Source organism: Mytilus edulis, chromosome 1 (genome assembly GCF_963676685.1).
Source record: "Mytilus edulis chromosome 1, xbMytEdul2.2, whole genome shotgun sequence".
Taxonomy (NCBI): Eukaryota; Metazoa; Mollusca; class Bivalvia; order Mytilida; family Mytilidae; genus Mytilus; species Mytilus edulis.
This window is the reverse complement of record NC_092344.1, coordinates 3,255,968-3,276,714: the sequence shown is the minus strand read 5'-3', so window position 1 is coordinate 3,276,714 and position 20,747 is coordinate 3,255,968. Positions and strand designations below refer to the sequence as shown.

The following is a 20,747-nucleotide window of genomic DNA, read 5'->3' as shown; positions in this document are numbered from 1 at the left end:
ACTGACACAACAAAACCATACCATATTACAGTAAAATCTACACTGACACAACAAACCCATACCATATTACAGTAAATACTACACTGACACAACAACCCCATACCATATTACAGTAAAATCTACACTGACACAACAAACCCATACCATATTACAGTAAATACTACACTGACACAACAAAACCATACCATATTACAGTAAAATCTACACTGACACAACAAACCCATACCATATTACAGTAAATACTACACTGACACAACAAAACCATACCATATTACAGTAAAATCTACACTGACACAACAAAACCATACCATATTACAGTCAAATATACACAGACACAATGTTATATTACAACTTTTATTGCTATAAATTGGTTCATTGGTAACAATTAATCACTTACATTAACTTTGCATAAAATATATCAGAAAGGATTTGTAAAGATCAAACAGGACTTGTTCATTGCTGTAGGGTAAAGAGATGAGACAGTATAAATGAATATTCATCACTGAATGAGTTATTACATAAAATGAGAATCTATAAACTGACAATATGATATATCTAATGAATATTCATCATTGAACTCTCATTACCAAAATTCTAACATAACCAAATTTAAAAAAATATTAACATATGAAAAATATATAGCGGCTTCAGGTCAGTGCAGAAGGCTCTATTATACTGTTAATTGAACACGCTCTGAACGTGAGCAGAAAGCTATATCATACAATTAATTCAACGAGTGGCAAGATTGGTTTTGAATTTTGACATGTGTATTTTAATATGATGTTTGAATAACCAATAAAAAAACCATACATAATGTGCAAATATTTAATTCTCTCATCTCATTTTGACATTACAAAATAAAATGTTATTTATTCCTAGATGTGTCATAAGAATTATTAAAGTAGAAAGGAGTCCTTTACATTTTGATCTTTTAACATATTATGAAAATCCTTGAACTATTAAAGGGGATCTTACATTTTAAAAGTAGCCATAGAATGATCTTGAAAGTCAACTTTTATTTGTTAGTTTAGGAGAATTTTCATGGCATCTAAAGTCAACATAGCAAGACATTTTTATCACTAAGACATCTTTGGGAAGGAAAGTAATTTCTATAACAAATACAGATGCAAAATAAAAATGGCTCTTCATCTAATGTCTGGAGACATAAATGTGGAAATGGTCAAAATTTTCATTCAGGACATGTACATCAGTGATCCTTCTAACTTACCAAGATAAGTGTTGGTGTGTCTACATTTAGTTAGGACTCACCAAAGTTTACCCATAGAGGTTTGACTAAACAAAATTTGAAGAACTTTGCCCTGAATTCATAAAATTAAATTGCTTCTAGTATCTCTGTATATAGATCTGTGAACGTATAACAATATTAGCACTCAATCTTATAAACATATATATTTCTTTCAAAAATGTTACAACTATACATATATTCTATAAAAATTCAGTAAAAATGTTCAGAAAAAACAAAAAGGTGCTCAATACAAAATTATAAACTTAATTGTAAAATTAACAAATAACTACATAAATGTTCAATAAAAAATATCATAAACGTAATTTTGTTGACATCAGCTAGTCAGTAGTGTAAAACTGTGGTCATTTTCAAATAAATCTTATGACAATTTCACTTGCAATACATTATAGGTAAGATTTTTGTGAACAGAAGTGTGTTGTAGAAAAAAACAAAAATATATCATGTAACTCCTACTTGTCTAAGATGATCTTCAGGAATGCTTATGGTAAATAAATAGTTAGACATGACTGAAACTCTGCAACATGTACAATGGAATGACCAAACTTCATGACAAATCTAAAAGTAGGTTCTACAAGCTCAATTTTTTCTAAATAACAAAATTTTTCCATGTTTCATGTTTTTAAAATAAATGGTTAGTATAAAACACCACATTGCATAATTATCATAATAAATAGAAAGAAAGGTTCATCAATGATTCACTGTCACAACATATGGAGGTTTAATGACAAGCTAAGCATATATACTTCCCTGACCCATTCACTTATTCTTCAATTGTATAAAATTTACAATTCCAATGTCTCATGTAATAGTCAATTTGAGTTTGGTTTAGATTTTGAAATCAACATCAGATATAAAATAATAAAGTTTATAGAAAATGTTTAAAAATTTAAAAAAAAACCAAGACTTTAGAAAAAATGAAATTTGTATATTCTAACGAAAATTTTAGCACAGGGTAACCCTGTTATGATATTAAATACAATTTTTATCATTTTTAGTATCCAATAACCAAAACTTAATAAAATGAATACATCGTAACATTATTTCTGGTATTTATTCTTTAAAGCTTTATTAATTGAATAAACTTTATTAAATAATATTTTTATCTGCTCATCTATGTGAAGAAGTCCAATCATAAGGGAAGATTTTTTGTAAAAGATTTTTTTGGAGATTAGAACTTCAAATTTCAGGAGATTGTCTTTCTTTGATTAGCATAAAGTCAATTAAAATTACTAACATTATTGTGCTTTATATCATTAAATATATTAGCAACAAATTAACTAAAGCTTAGATTAAGGAATTTTGTTTGGGAGCATAATAGCGCAAGTTTTTCTTTGCCTGCGTTAATTCAAGAAAAATGATATTTTTATAGTTTTGGCCGGTGGATCCAAATTATTGTCACATTGTTTTGGGTTGCCCACCCAATTTTGCCAATATAACATAACTATAAACAATTGTCATACAAGTGGGTTTTACCCATCACTTCTTAGAAAATGTCTGGAAAATGGCAGGTAAATTTCACTTGTTTTGTTGATTGATGGCATTCCATTTTGTCAGTTTTTATGGAATTTTGAATTTGCCTTGGAGGAACTTTATATTTTTGTTTTCTTTTTTTTCATACTTACTGACAAAATATTTATGTTATGTATCTCTTGGTTTACAATTGATTACAATATAACCACCTAAAAACTCTTGTTTCAGGGTTTCAAAACTGAACAGCACAATTGAGTCTTTCTTCTGCGAATTTCATTGCAGGAGAGACAAAAAGTGTGAATATAAATTAATGGTTGAGAATATACAGCCAGTAAAGTCAATAGAGAGATTAGTATAAAGGAGATTCAGCAGTTACTAATACTGTCAAGAGTTACGTACCTTTATTCATTATATTCAAAAGAGTTATGTACCCTTATACATAATATTCACAAGAGGAATGTACCATTATCCAAGTAATGTTTCCATACATAAAATATTGAAACACATCAGAGACTCAACTTTTGACTTACAAACATATGACAAATATTAACAAGTGAGATTGTAAATGATTTGTGTGGCAGTAGAAGAAATCTCCTATGGTTGATGTGAAGGAATTGCATTATATATAAAGTAATCTTGGTTAGTGACTAGGTTTCTATTATGATGATGCCTTCCTTTCTTTCACCAATGGCAATTCAGCATTTTGTCGAACCTCATCAAATGTATAGTCCCGTAATAATTTTCCATTTTCAAACACTGTGATAAGTAAGTCCTGAAAAATAAATAATTAAATTGAATAAATAAATGTGAAGTCATGATGATATGTGAAACATGCCTTAGTTCTATACAGCTTCAGTAAAAAGATAAGTAAAAGAAGAGCAGTCCAATGTTGGGTGATTCATGCATATCCTTTAAACTGTGTATGCTCAGGAAAATGCTTTCAAAATATATTTGATCATAACAAAGCTTGTCAAAGTTTCACAATTGCAATGAAGGATTGATCATGACAAAGTTATTAATGTCTTAAAAACTTTAATCACACATTGAACTTTAATGATGACAGTCAACTAAATGCAGGATTGCTGGCTTCCAAGACAATTTTCAATTTCTAATAAAAAAAAATGAAAAATGCTCTGATGGACATCAGATATTGGTAAATGGAAAATTCAAATAAGTTGAATTTAGGAATTTTATTTTGATCATTTGTATTTTCAATATTAAAGTCATTCTTTGTAGATATTGCTGTTTCTAGATCAAACAGCTTCAATCATAAAGAATTTTACCTTTTTTGGATCTCCTTTTCCTTCCTCTAGAGTTTTGTATTCACCGTTTTCACATTCTAATGATAAACGACCTTTCTTGCTCTTTTTACCCATATCTGTGATTGGCTGTTTGAAGACATTCACCTACAAAAGTTTTATTTGTATTATTGTAAGAAAACTGGTTAAAAAGTCAAATTACTGTGTAGTAACATGTGTTATATGACTAATTGTGTGTAATTTGAAAGTCTATACTTCAAAAAAAATAAAAAGTTTTTGGAGGTTTAATTTTGCATGAAGAAACCAGTTCTTACTTAACCACATATAAATTAGAGGAATATAATAACATTTCAGGTTGCCTTTACCAATCACCAAATTTATTTTACAAATTTTTTAGCATTACTTATTCAAAATTGCATGTTTTTTTATTGCAATGACCTTTATTTTTTTTACCCTAATTGAACCTTACTGTCCCCTTTATTGTTTTACCAGCAAAAACACTATTTTAAAAAGAGACCACTCTATTAGAAAATTGTACAGACTGGTTTCAAAGGGAAAATATAAAAATTTGAAAATGCTTAAAACAAGAATGTGTCCATATTACACAGATTCCCCACTCACATTTTCTACATTGAAATTGGTAAAAACTCTATTTTGGAATTAAAACTAGAAAGATTTTTATCCAAGGGAATATGCTTATTAAGTTTCAAGTTGATTGGACTTTATTAACTTCATCAAAAACTACATTGACAAAAAACTTTAACCTGAAGCTGGTCAGATGGACGAACAGACGCATAGACCAAAAAACAGGATTCCCCTAAGTGGGGCATAGAAACAAATGAAAACATATATGATATGATTTGACAGGTTGAACCAAGAATTTAGATTGTGAATTAAGAGATAACTGCATGTATTTGAAGCTTTGCGGACGTCCATCAGTAGTTTTACTGTTGCAAATTTAGTTTACCTGGCAGCACGTAGTGGAGACAGGTAAACAGGTATTTGTGACATTAAAACTAACAATGGACGTTCACAAAGCTTCAAATGCAATAAAGTTATCTCTATTTTAATGCAAAACAAGTACATAAATCAATTTCATTCATTAGTTCAGTGTACAATGTTCATTTAAGAAAATTCCACGAAGTTTTTTTATCTTCTTTGGCCCCTAAACTAGGGGATGTAATAGGTATGCTTCCGGTGTCAAATGCAACAACCTGGCGTTTTCTGGCTTACTGGCTGCTTCAAAGTGTAAAAAAATTTGATAAATAGAAGGTTTCTAGGTGCAACAAGCGAGTTTTTTGGCTTATTATTGTAGAAATTATATATCAATACATTCCGCAATTCAAAATGTTGGTTTCCTTAGTTACAGACAAGGATATAGAAAATTTTACGATTACTGTCATCCAATCAGAACCTTTGATACAAAATAATTGCATTAGAATAAATATTTGACACAACAAACATATGCAGGTTTCTGACAAGGAATGAATGCTATCTAAGACCTTAGAATTTGAAATTAGACATTTTCTTATTAAAAGCAATTAGCTTGAATTAGGACAATAATTACCAAAATCAATCCTAACCTTGCTAATGTGGTATGAAACCTTGCAGTACAATTTCGAAGAGACCCATACACTTATACTTAAGTTCACTTCAAGACAACATTATACCATAATACGACCTCAAAATTTTTGTGGTAGTTTATAAATTATGTCAAAATTAGAAGTGATTGTTGCAGGACGTTAGAAGGTTATTCAGACAAGAGTTACAGTCATTTATAGCAATTCAGCTTAATACCAAAAAGTGTAAATATATATTATTACCAGTCAGAGGACTTACTTAAACAAGTGATTTTCTAAATCACTGATTCAAGTAACATTATTATCATAAAGGTTGGAAGTTAGAGTTGTCTTTCTTTAATAATCACCTATTTAAGTAGTACAAAATAATCACTAGAAGAAGTGATTTAATATTAGTGTAGCTTTAAATATAGAATACTAATGATCCAGGGACTAATTATGTTTCTAAACTTATCAGAACCAACATCTGTGTTGTCTAGGATGACCAGGTCATTTCAGGTGATGACCTTGTACTGAATCTAGGATAATGACATAAAAATCACTTGTTTAAGTATCAGACCTCAATTTCCTTCCCAAAAATCACTTTTTTAAGTATCATTCTTTTAATAACCCCCACTAATTTTAACACCCCCGAACAGTGAAATTTTTATCGTGAACAGTAGAATTTTATTACATAATCTGAAAGATGAAACCTTGAACTTCACAGGAAAAATACTCCCACTGCTGTGAAAAATCTTTTAAGAAAGTATCAGTTCATTATGTTAAGCCATTATTATAGCATTTTTTCAACTAAAATAGAATTTTCAGGTAAATGATAGCATCAAAGGCATAAACCTTGCTACTTAAAAGAAGCAAAAAGTTCATATTTTTTAATTTTACTAATTAAAAGATGTTATTTAAACCTATGTGTTTAAATTTTTAAAAAAACTACAAAATCCCAATTTGTGACAAAACCTTGAATTTGCTACTCAAATAAGTGATTATATGATTTAAAAATCACTTATTTCAGTAGGTCCCCTGACTGATTACAGTTGTGTTGTAACTACAATAGCTTTAATTGACCTACTTGGTCTTATGAGGAAGATTTATTACCTCTTTTCCATTGATAACTGCATAACTGCATTTAAAAGCACATTTCTGTGTATCTCTGTCTAATCTTTGTAATAAAGCACCACCACTTCCAAACGCTAGATTGTCAGCACTCCATTTATGTTTCTTCATATTTTCTAAAATTGCACCTAATGTTTCATAACTAATACCGTCCCCTTGTATTACTCTTATATATGGAGGTAACATTTTATATCCTTTACTATTTACTGATGTTCCAAATTTATCTCCTAAAATATTCAACACCTGAAACATGCAAATAAACATGTAATCATAACAAGGAAAATATAAATAAATAAGTAATCACAACAAACATACTATTTTTTATGATACTTTTATGACTATCATAAATGAAATTATTTAAAGTCAGATGAAAAATTCCTATATTTCTATGATGTAAGAACCAAATTTTTCAATTATATGGTAAAATTAAAACTTGCATTAGAAACCAAAACATGTAAATAAATAAAATATCTTGGTAATATGCATGATCATGACTAGAACACACTAACATAAATACAATAGATAGGTACTAAATTGGGTCTTGACTTGGATGATAGATGGGAAATTTTGAATGCCTCTGATTTGATAGGGACATAAATTTCATATTGCAACAGGCCACATAAGAAAGAGTTGTAAAAAGTTTTTTTTATGTGCAGATAGCATGGCTCTCTACACCAGACATCATATTTAGCTTCCCCATTCTGACTGGAGGTGGCTGCAAATCTATTCATTCTGCACAGCCATTCAGAAGCCCCATGCAAGGAAGAAGACAAAGGAAAGACCATATTTCAATACCCAGTCTATCCCTTGAAGTTAAATCAGGTATATTTGAGGTTGTATAATATATAAAATAGTTTCTATTGCTAATATTTTAGACATTTTTCTTGTAGTATTAGATAAATAAAGTTATATAGTGTGTATTTCTGTTTTGTGATGTTACACTTTTATTTAGGTAAGGGTAAAGATTGTTAACTATTAAAACAATTAAACCAGCTGCATTTATTAGCACCTGTTCTAAGTCAGGAACCTGATGTACAGTATTTGTCATTAGTTGACAAGCCCCTTTGGGGCTTGCTGTTCAGTGTAAGCTAAGGCTCTGTGTTGAAGACTGTACATTGACCTTTAAAGGTTTTTCTTGTATAAATTGTGACTTGGATGGAGAGTCGTCTCATTGGCACTCATACCACATCTTCTTATATATATCTATATATGGTTACCTTGACAACAATCTCTGGTGGATCTCCACTATCTGGACGAACAACAAGAGTTCCTTTATCCCCTCTTGACACGATTAAATCTTTCAGTTCCTCACCCCAGACTTTCTCACAGGCATTCCACAGATCATAGCTGTCACTTACACAAGCAACAAGTCCAGTAGGAAAATTTGTTAACATATTTTTAAAAGCTTCATATTCACCGTTTCTTCCCCAAGTGGTAATTGTGCTGAAAATATACATATTAATTACGGTTAACATAAAGATCTTGCTAATTTAGGATTAAAAGACATACACATATTATTTTTTTCATAGATTTTAAAGTTAAAATGCCAAAATTGCCTCTAAATTCCAATGTTACTTAAAATCATTGCATACGTTGCAAGAATAATTCTTTCAATTGTTGGTAGACCTGGGAAATGATTAATGCAAGTCATATTACAATCAAAATAATATTTGCATTAACTTATTTACTAGCAAGTGTTCAATTTATCTTAATTATATCTAGAGCTTGAAAAAGGTTCTGCAAATTCAGAAATGTGTGCATGCATTTATTATTGTAAGCAGTGAAAAATCTTAAGTGATATTGAAGCTTTGTACATTTATTCATAGATGATGTGGTTTGATTACCAATGAAACAAAAACAATCTAACAATATGAGGTTAACAAACCTATGTTCTGCTGCTGGTATAGAAAAGCCTGCTATTTGACAACCATAATAGGTTCTAGCTGTCATGATCCCTGCTATTGTATCAGTTCCTTGAAAGTTCACAAGATGGGAACATCCACCAATACCAGCTGACTGTAAAATAAAACCAGATAATTATTATTAGAATTAGAATTTTGAAATCTTGGGGATCATCAGTCTTATACTCAATGTTTTACCCTTATTAAATTAAAGGTGAGATTTTTGGAAGGTTAGACCTGTCATAGCCAGGTATAATAACTAAGTATACATATTCCAATATTAATCTGTACTGATACAGTGGGTTCCCTCTACACAATATCTCTTGGTCGAACTCATAACATACATAGCATTTTTTAGCACTAAAGAATAAAGATTGTGTTAATTTATCAGGGGGAAGTAAAATAAAATATAGCAATGTTACTGTAAATAAAGTAGGTTGTAGTCGATTCAACTAAAGTTCTGGACAATGGGAGATAACTCCAAATTATAAAGATGACTTTAACAATGATTTATATTTTTAGAATAGATGTTTGATTTCTAATGATTTTTTTTGTCAGATGTAACATCCTTTTGAGTGTTGAGTATCTAAGCTTTGATAAATTTCTGGAAATGTTCATGTATAGGATGTCTAGAATGTTATGATCAATGCACAATATTTTGTGTATCAAAAAGGAAGTGATAAGCCTTGGAATATTTAGATTTTAAGTCAGTAACATATGGTTTTGATTGCATTTTATGCAATCTTTATCCCAAAAGTACATAGATATAGGAAGATGTGGTATGAGTGCCAATGAGACAACTCTTCATCCAAGTAACAATTTATAAGAGTAAACCATTTTAAGTCAAGGTACGGCCTTCAACGCGGAGCCTTGGTTCACACCGAAGAGCAAGCTATAAAGGGCCCCCAAAATTACTAGTGTAAAACCATTCAAACAGGAAAACCAACGGCCTAATCTATATAAAAACGGCAATGAGAAACATATCTATATTTGAAGAGATTTTGTTAAAGGGTTTTCATGTTAATGAACAGACAGTGAATGGCAGCCATCCCCTGCTTCTGTACATCCCTAAATCAATTACGTTCGTTCTTAAAATCCAGTTAAAATCGTATTGAAAATATATCACTGCAATTATAATTTGTGGATTAACAAAATTGTTAAAATATGAACTTCTCTTATGTTATATATATATTTGAGAGTTATATTTATAGATTTTTGTTTGAAATAAATTATGAAAAATTGTTTATCCATGGAATTAGATATAACCGTTACAGAATTTGAATGCACAAAACATTTTGCTTCATTAAAGGCAATATTACTTATCATTTGTTTCTTTTCTTTTTTTGATAAAAAATTGTGGCCTCTAGAATGTAAATTTATATACAAAATTGTGACCCATAAAGGTCTATTTTTATGGGTGCTGAATAATCTTGAGTATTTACCACTTCTAAGGGCAACAACCTTTTTATTTACCTTAAATACTTCATGTCACCTGATAAGGTATTACCCAATAGTTTTAATACTTCATGTCACCTGATTAAGTACATGTATTACCCAATAGATTTAATACACAGTAATAAGGTTTAATTATTTCAAATGTCTGTCACTGAATAAATAATAATCTTAACCAGAGTGTTTAAGTAAGTTAAACTGTAATGACGTGGGTTAATTAGAGCCAGTAATCACAGGCATTTACAATAAATACACTTATAAGTTATATCTCCTATAAGTGATCCAGATTAAACTATCTTTAGTGGTACTAATTAGGAACTAATCTTCTTATATTAATAACTTAATTTATCTGGAACACTTTGACAGATGTCAAAATCGAGGACATTAAATTTCAATATTGAGAACAAGTGTCCTCACTTATTATATATTCTCCAGTTTGATTTTTAAAGTGACAGGCATTTGAAGTATGAATTAGAGAAATTGAAGACTGATTGCTTATTTATCTTCACAAAGAAAACCATTTCTCATTAAGTACCAGTCTTGTATTACAACTCCAGTTTCCGGTGCATGTCAAAACATGGAGGGAAACAAAATAGTGCATTTTTTTCTGAATTTTTTACTGAACTCAATTTTTCCTGTTTGATTATAGGTTTATGCTGAATTGAAACATATATATAGACTTTAAAAAAATCTTGCATCATTTGGGGGATATCAATCCAGGAAAGTGGAAGGATATCATGTTTACTGGAAGTGGTGCAGCCTAGTTAAAACAGCAAACAGAAAGTAGGAAAAAAATGTTTTGACCTCAGGTTGACGTAACTTTTTATTCTTTGTGGCATGACCCATATTTTTTTCAATTAATTCACAATTTCACATTAGTACATACATGATATGAACATGAACAAAATTTTCTATGTATCATTTTTTATTTTTTTTATTTTCAAAGATCAGCTGTTTTGCATGTAAGCCTATGGAGCATTCAATTACAAGACTGCAACCTTTAGATTCTTTTTTATTCAGATGTCTGCAACACACGTCAGACTTATTGTTGTTTTGCTTAATGACCAGTTGCAAATCTTTCATGCATATTCATGCTAAGTTTGAATGCTTATAAAATTACTAAGAATTAAAATATATACTCAAATATTCTAAGTGGATACTTCTAGTATCTCTTACATTTGTAGTTGACTTTGTGTGTTCTTGAGTAGTTTTTGACAAAAATGAAACCCCTTATTTACATACATCCATAAAAAAATTACTATTAATTCTCTGTATTCTAAAAATCACCTCTACTGATGTTGATCCTCTGAATCCAAAATCATGTAACTTAAACGGCAAGCCATCTAAATTGTCAGCTGTTTCATCTAAATGTTGGGCAATTATTTCTTTTTGGTACCTGGAGTTAGTGGCAACTGTCATTGGATACCAGACCTGAACTAATAAAGTCTGAAATATAAAGAATTACTTTAACTAACAGGTTCAGCTAGACTGCTAGTGTTTGTATCATACATGTAGATCAAACAAGGATGTATGAACTGTCATAATACAAGTAAGACATGTATAAAAATCTATGTAGTTTTATACTTACTTCAAAATAATTAGTTAACCAGTAACATTTAGGATCTGTGTTTTCAACGGTGAATAGAACATTTTTATATGGTACTACTGTTCCTTCAGGTACTGCTTTGATTCTCAGTGGGATGTGGCCTTTATGTTTCTGAAATTAAATAAATAAAATCTGATTTTTCTTTGAACTAGCTATTTTTTTTTTCAATCAAACTGTTGGTTTTATATGCACACACATTAACTTCATAATTTCAAATATTTCATAAAGAGGTAAAAAGTTTGTATTGTTCAGTATCATGAATATTGGCTTGAAAAATCCTAGAAGAATTATTTTGTTCTAATTTTGCTAATTTTTACTTCAGTTGATTGTTTTACAAAGTGTGGTTTGTGTAATTGTAAGTGATAAATTTGTCCTGGTAAAATATGTCTGGGCGGACGAACATTACTAGTATAAAAAGTCCATGGTTACAGAATTTACTAGTATATTTAGTCCGATGTTAGTAATATATGTCCCCAGACTAATTTTCCTAGGTAATCATGTCCTTTAAAATCATATAATAAATTCAATTACATTTAAACCATGGAAATTTAAATGTTATGTTTTAGTAATGTTTAAGAGCTGCATAGTTATATTTTTGATAAAATTCATGTCCCCAGACTAATTTTCCTTCGAAATCATGTCCATGCCCTTAATTTTAAAAGGTGAATATGAATGTAATATATTTTAATATTGCTAAAGACAAAACGAAAAAGTTGTGTATCAATCTGTTTAATAACATTTGTCTCCAGACTAATTTTCCTAGGAAATCATGTCCATGTCATTAATAATTCTAGGTTAAAATGTCCATGCCCTTAATTTTAAAAGGTGAATATAAATGTAATATGTTTTAATATTGTTAAAGAATTGTGTATCAATTTTTTAAATAAAATTTATGTCCCCAGACTAATTTTCCTAGGAAATCATGTCTATATCATTTTGGTCTTTTGTGGATAGTTGTCTCATTGGCAATCATACCACATCTTCTTTTTTATATGTTATTAGTATTCCTAGGTAAAAATGTCCATGTCTTTTATTATAAAAGGAAAATGTTATAAGCAATGGGAACTCAATATTCATGTTTTAATTAGGTTATAAAGGAAATGTCCTTCATTTTAATTGGAAATTTTCCAATCTTATCTAACATTTTTTCATCTATTTTAAATATATTTTATGATATAATAAAACTATAAGAAAAACAAGTCTTGGGACAATTTTTCCTTGGAAAACAAGTGTCAGACATAATTTACTACAAAATGTAGCTATGGACTTATTTTCCTAGGAACATTTGTCCTAGGACTTATATTCCTAGTAAAATCATGGACATCGACTTGATTAACTAGGAAAAAAAGTCTGGAGGACAAATTTTACTACTGGACCAAATTTACTGTTACATAATCTCAGTTCTTCATTTATGAGTCAAATGTATTCATAACATCATATTTTCCTATCTTTATGGCCTTGTACTTCTTTATGTTGACAAATGCACAATATGTAACAATCACTATGATGCAGTCACAAACCTTTAATATATAATTCCAGCCTTCTTCATTAAAGTAATCATGACCAAAGTGAACTTTATATAGTTCCTTGGCCTCCTGAATTTTCTCTTTGGTTACTACTGGTCCCGTTAAAAACCTCTTTAAGATATACTGTAAACCAAAGAACACAGTTGTTGGAAATTTTCCACCTCGGCTCTCAAAATATGAACTAACTACTGTAGTGTTTGGTGGGTACTGATAATGATGTGTAACCTAAAATAAAAGTACAATCTATTACAATAATGGTACTTTAATTTCAAGTGGATAATCAAGAATATTCAAAAAGAGTAATTTATGGTCAAATGTAATATTTGATGACATACATCATTTTTTACATCATGTACATTGTAAATTTGTATAATGTATATTTCAAGAAAGATAAAGAAGCATACAAATGTACATTTTAATGAATACAAAAGATAATTTACAAGATTCAAGATAGCAGGAGAAACATGATTTCGACCTATTGTTCCCATGTGTCTATGTTGTATTTATCATGATAGACAAACTGATGCAAAATCACCTCAAAATGTAATCTGACCATGCTGACAGAGACATAACAAACCAAAAACCTCAAAATGTAATCTGACCATGCTGACAGAGACATATCAAACCAAAAACCTCAAAATGTAATCTGACCATGCTGACAGAGACATAACAAACCAAAAACCTCAAAATGTAATCTGACCATGCTGACAGAGACGTAACAAACCAAAAACCTCAAAATGTAATCTGACCATGCTGACAGAGACATAACAAACCAAAAACCTCAAAATGTAATCTGACCATGCTGACAGAGACATAACAAACCAAAAACCTCAAAATGTAATCTGACCATGCTGACAGAGACATAACAAACCAAAAACCTCAAAATGTAATCTGACCATGCTGACAGAGACATAACAAACCAAAAACCTCAAAATGTAATCTGACCATGCTGACAGAGACATAACAAACCAAAAACCTCAAAATGTAATCTGACCATGCTGACAGAGACATAACAAACCAAAAACCTCAAAATGTAATCTGACCATGCTGACAGAGACGTAACAAACCAAAAACCTCAAAATGTAATCTGACCATGCTGACAGAGACGTAACAAACCAAAAACCTCAAAATGTAATCTGACCATGCTGACAGAGACGTAACAAACCAAAAACCTCAAAATGTAATCTGACCATGCTGACAGAGACGTAACAAACCAAAAACCTCAAAATGTAATCTGACCATGCTGACAGAGACGTAACAAACCAAAAACCTCAAAATGTAATCTGACCATGCTGACAGAGACATAACAAACCAAAAACCTCAAAATGTAATCTGACCATGCTGACAGAGACATAACAAACCAAAAACCTCAAAATGTAATCTGACCATGCTGACAGAGACATAACAAACCAAAAACCTCAAAATGTAATCTGACCATGCTGACAGAGACATAACAAACCAAAAACCTCAAAATGTAATCTGACCATGCTGACAGAGACATAACAAACCAAAAACTAGGCTTAAAAATATCACCCCCTCTAAATTTTAAATATTTGGAACAGTTGATTTCAACAGTTGATGAAATCAACTACCAAATCATAATGTGTCTCGTTTTATAACGCATTATTCTTATCAAAGCTCTACATGTAGCATGTGTGATATGATTTGTAAATACAAACACCAGGGGTCCAATACAAACAACGTGAACAAGGACCATCAAACAATCACTTCCTTGTTAGTAACAAGCAGATTATGGTTTAACAGTGCTGTGTCATTGTTAGTCAGCAATAATAAATAGGAATGACCTTTAATTTCCATTTATAGTCAGCAATAATAAATAGGAATTACCTTTAATTTCCATTTATAGTCAGCAATAATAAATAGGAATGACCTTTAATTTCCATTTATAGTCAACAATAATAAATAGGAATGACCTTTAATTTCCATTGTTAGTCAGCAATAATAAATAGGAATGACCTTTAATTTCTAAAGCCACTCTGGCAATGTGCTCAAACATCCCAAGAAATGTGAAAAATGCTATACTTTTAAACTTTTAATCATGTGTAAAATGACAATAACTTGTTAGTACAAATGTACTGAAAAAAGTGTTAATTAAAATCTGTGCATTAAGCTTTCCATTCTATTTCCAATATAATTACACCTTATGTAAGAATCTTTGGTTTTGCTTGGTTGATAGCCAGTGTATTTTTCACCAATTTACTGTTATCAAATGAATATAGTTCTTTTTTTAAAGCCGCCGGGGTATTTACAAAAAGGATATGCCTTTTATATCCTCTCTGCCGTGGTATTTGCCAAAAAATACTCTATCCGACTGGACGCTTGTAACGTCACGATCATCAATGCGTTTTTGAACATTAACATTTGGTGCAATTAAACAGATATAGCATGTTCTTGAGGGGTATTTGCGAAAAATACCAGTCTTTACTGCTCGCGAAATTTAACATTCTCTCGACTGGTATTTTTCGCAAATACCCCTCCTTAACATGATTATCTGTAAAAGTGTTTAAGAATTAAAACTATTTAAAAATCAAGACATTGTAGGTAAATGTAGGTGGAAAATTGCTTCACATCTTATTCAACTCTCAATTCAAAACTGAAAAGTTCTGTCCAGCATAACACACACCTATTACGTTCAGGAAATGCATTTCATGCAAAGCTTGGATTCTTTTACTGGATTTGGTAATACTTTTGGTCTGTCTTGGTTTTATCATTTTGTTTAAAGTTGAGAATTGGGTTTTAAACTTTTTTTATGAACAATCTATGAAAATTTGGGCAATTTTGAATGACTTGCAGCTTGAAAAATAGCATGGAGCCATCAATTAGTCATTGTTCTATACATTGCTGCTTCAAATTGTATAACTATTAGGCTAAAGCTTAAATAGTCCTGAATAATAAATGAGAAAACATGCAAGAAACCCACGTAAACATTAATTAATGTTATACCATGTAACCATTTTATAGCTTGCCATCATCATGATCATAAAATGTAATTAACTGTCATGTTTGAAGAATAAAAGTTTACATTTTTTCTACTTGACTTTTTCACACATGACTGATTATGAATGATAATTCTATCGATTTCTTCATCTCCGGATCAGTTGATTACCTTTGAGGATTCAGTTTATACAATATATTGATTATAAAGACTCTTAATATGCTTCAAACTTTATAAAAAGGGGGAGGGTATATTATATTTCAAATGTCAATTAAATTGCACAATCAATTATCAAATCAAATGTATAAACCGCTGAATTAACAACTTTTACTTTCGTTATTGAAAAAAGGAAATACATAGAAGCTATTTCCATATGCACACGTTTATTTTCAAAATGTGTGCACAATTCCAATCAATGACAAAACTTTTGGTTATTTTAGTAACTATATAGCAAATTAGCCTCTTAATTACCTTGTATGAGTCTGTAATCAGACAAATATTGTCTGTGCCCCCTGCTTGATACGCCATTTTGTACGCTATCAACAGGTTCCCGTGACGTCATTAGCAACCTATAAATAAGTCTGATTTTCCTCGAAACTCAATGATAAAACAAGGGAAGTCCGAACTTAGCGAGTTAAATGACGAAAAAATAATTCTTTCAATCCCGATCAAAATTATCGAAAATGAAATCTTTGGATTTTTCATGAGAGTCTGGAAAGGGTTTACTGAATATTGAAAAATGGACAAAATAATAATAAAAATAAATAAAAAAGAATGGAGAAATAAGGCAAAACAATAGAATAGATTTTTTTTATTTCTCGAATTCATGATATATCTTACAGGGAACATAAAGACCATAAAGGGCATAAAATCAGATACAATTGACATACTTGAAAATCACAGCAACAAAAAAAACACAGTGTACATGTACACAGAAATTACTATAGCACATAGTAGTCTCAGATGTAAATTATATAAAGTATATTAGCATTGGCCAGAATCCGACAAAACAATAATATGAATAACAGAATGAAATTACACCATTATATATGCATCAGTTCTCAAATCATTTATTTAACCGTCCTTAGTGTCAAAATGCACTGACACCTGATCTCCTTCATTCAAAACAGTCACCAATATAACAGCCTATTTTTTGATGCATTTAGGTCAAGATTTATTTAAGTTTTTAAGATAACAACATCTGTGATCATCTGTTAGATTAAACAGATATGTTTATAGTGGATTGGAAAACAAGTTAATGCAACTTATGTTAATCCCTTTCTACTTAGAGGGTGCGAGTGCTGATTTGAAGCGGCATTAGCCTGATTTTTTCCGCCGAAATCTACATGGGTGTCTTTTACGTGCAAGGAATATGGCTGTCCCTTAACACGGATAAATCTATCGTCCCGTTATCCGACGGACTATCATCGTGTCTCTAGACCATACTCGCAACTATTAGAAATGTATTGAAAAAAATCTTCCCATTGAATATCATCAAGGGATCATTCTAACAAAAAATGAAGCTCATCTTCAACTTTACCAAGTGAGCAATTTAAACAAAGACGCTCAGATCTTCTCTATATGTTTTTTTATAATATCTGTCCGTCTCAATTTTTTAAAGAGTGAGCGCTTATTCTTAATTTACAAGTTGACTGTCTTTTCTTAAAATCCCGTATTTCTAAATATTTTCAAATCTTTTTTAAAACATCTTTTATAGAAAAATAAGTAACAAGCTTCCCTTTTTCTGAGTTATTTGTTTGAAACTTCAGTCTATTCCAAAATGTTATAACTATCACATATATAATATATAGTTTATTTTTAACATACTTACATGAAGAACTAATTGACTGGTTAAAATTTGGTAAATTGAATGAATGAATGAAAAAGCTTTTGAAGTTTACTTTTTGTGGTCGTCGCATGAGACGTTTCGGTAGATTTTACTTTTTCACTGTTGATATATTATGTGACAATTGTGTGCATATTTATATATAGTAAGCTATATTAAAAACGTGCATAATGGCAAATTAAAAAAACATGTAAATTGATTAGTCTCAAATATAGATTTTTCAAAATAGGTGCAATTTGGGTACTCGTTACATCATGTACAATGTGAGTAGTGTGACGTTAGATAATAATGTAGTTTGACTAGAGGGTAAAAATGTGCAAAAGAAAAAAAGAAAGAACTCTACGTGTCATTTTTGTCCCTCTGGAGAGTTGTCTCATTGTCAATCATACCACATCTTCTTTTTATATCTAAGTACTAATTTCAAACCCAGGAAGTTTTTGAGCACACCAGCCATCATATAACCTTCAATTGTGTATACATAAAAGCCTAAACAGGATTCTACACGTACAATACAGATACACCCAATGAGTATATGGCGCAAATAACAATTTATAAAGTTATTTCTGTTAAGATTGATAAAAAAGCAAAGCAAATTTGTGAGACTCAGATCGAAGTCCGGTCTCTAATCGACGTCTGTTCCTTGAATCGACGTTTTTTTTTATTGGACGTCAAATAGCATAAGATTCCAAAATCACGCGACGATCGATTCTATTCACTTCTAATCGAAGTCTTTTTTTTCTCCAATCGACGTACTACAGTTCTGGACGAGACTTCATTTACTGGTTATAAATAAAATTCATACACATAGATATACACACAAATAATGTTATTGGCTAATCACAGTGCCCATACTAGGGCAAACGAATTACAGTTTAATTATAACTACAAGTCAAAATATACAATACTTAACAATGCAAGATTTGAAAACTTAGAAACTCAACATATACCCTCACCACACTTACCAAAGAGGAAATCCTGGATAATTATAGGTTTGTTCTATGCTCCTTTGGAATTTCAACCAAACTGACATTATCAAGAATCAGATGCTTGATTTCTTGATTGGAAGACGTGTTTTGCAACAGACTGTCGGAATTCCAATGAGAACCGATTGTGCCCCTCTTCTTGCCGACTTGTTTCTTTATTATTTTGAGGCTGACTTCATTCAGGAACTTCTTAGGAAGAAAGATAAGAAGTTAGCAACATCCTTTAACTTTACGTTCCGCTATATAGATGATGTTCTTTCACTAAATAATACAAAATTTGGTGACTTTGTTTAGCGAATCTATCCCATCGAAATAGAGATAAAGGATACTACAGATACAGGTAAGTCTGCCTTATATCTTGACTTACATCTAGAAATTGACAACGAGGGTCGGTTGAAAACAAAACTTTACGACAAAAGAGATGATTTCAGATTCCCATTCGTGAACTTTCCATTTCTATGTAGCAGCATTGCAGCAGCGCCTGCATACGGAGTATATATCTCCCAATTGATACGATATTCCCGGGCTTGAATTTCCTATCATGATTCCTTTGAAAGAGGATTACTGCTCACAAGGAAACTATAAAACCAAGAGTTCCAAATCATCCCTTCGTTAACTTTACGGACGCCATCACGAGTTGTTTGACCGTTATGGAATATTGATTATATCGGATATGTTTCTTATGTCGTAACTACAATACCCTTCCCTTTTCACGGATGCGACCTATCGAATTATACTATTTACCGGAATTGTAATAATATAAGCAACACGACGGGTGCCACATGTGGAGCAGGATTTGCTTACCCTTCCAGAGCACCTGAGACCCTTCCCAGGTTTTGGTGGGGTTTGTTTTGCTTAGTCTTTAGTTTTCTATGTTGAGTTTTCTGTACTATTATTTGTCTGTTTGTCTTTTTATTTTTAGCCATGGCGTTGTCAGTTTGACTGTCCCTCTGGTATCTTTCGTCCCTCTTCTTGAATGATTGAGTTGATTTAAACATTGAACGTTTATACATGGATTTTGTAAAAGATCTGCATAACATATACACACCTGGTGAATAGAACCCAGCAATATAGATTCCACTTGGAACACAAAATTTGCATGCAATATAATAAAAATACAATAAAGGTGACAGCACTTTAACAGTCAATTGTTCAATAGTGCATCTCTATGTTTTGACACTTGTTTTAAAAGATTATGAATTAGATTAATGATATCTGTATCTTTGTTTTTAAAACAATATAAATGATTTCATTCATTTTGTTCCTAAAAATCAAAATTTGATTTGTATTTAACATAATTCATCAAACTTGGGAATTGTAAATTATCATAATAGTTATCTTAGATTATATTGTAAGTTATAGTTAGGAAGACTCATTAAAATATTTCTTTTATGTATATAATTACGGTTAGTTAGAAGTAAAAATTTGCGGCAAAAGAGATGGGTTTCAGTTTTCCAATTGTGAACTTCCCATTTCAACATTGCAGCATTGCCTGCATGCATGCATACACATTATAAATCGTCCAATTGATACGATATTCCAGGGCTTGTATTTCCCATCATGATATTTTTGATCGTTATGCACAAGAAAGCTATTAGAACAAAAGTTCCAAGTGGTGAAGTTGAAATCACACTTTTCGTAAAATTTACAAACGCCAGTTTCACAGATGACGATGAAAATGGTCCAATCGTCGTTACCACAATTCTGCCCTTATTTCCACGAATGAGATTATTCTTATATGAGCAATACGACGGGCTCCACATGTTGAGCAGGATCTGCTTATCCTTCCAG

At 30.9% G+C, this 20,747-nt stretch overlaps 1 protein-coding gene across 1 annotated transcript; it reads right to left on the bottom strand.

Moving 5' to 3' along the window:
- Nucleotides 1–340: 340 nt before the first annotated feature.
- Nucleotides 341–16,736, bottom strand: LOC139521835 (nicotinamide phosphoribosyltransferase-like). Its single transcript, XM_071315485.1, has 9 exons — nt 16,599–16,736; nt 13,166–13,396; nt 11,628–11,756; nt 11,327–11,485; nt 8,572–8,702; nt 7,904–8,129; nt 6,669–6,929; nt 4,021–4,143; nt 341–3,509 (listed from the first exon to the last, which is right to left on the bottom strand). The coding sequence occupies exons 1-9, from the start codon at nt 16,653–16,655 to the stop codon at nt 3,396–3,398; spliced, it is 1,431 nt and encodes a 476-aa protein (XP_071171586.1). The 5' UTR covers nt 16,656–16,736; the 3' UTR covers nt 341–3,395.
- Between the last annotated feature and the right edge of the window lie 4,011 nt (nt 16,737–20,747).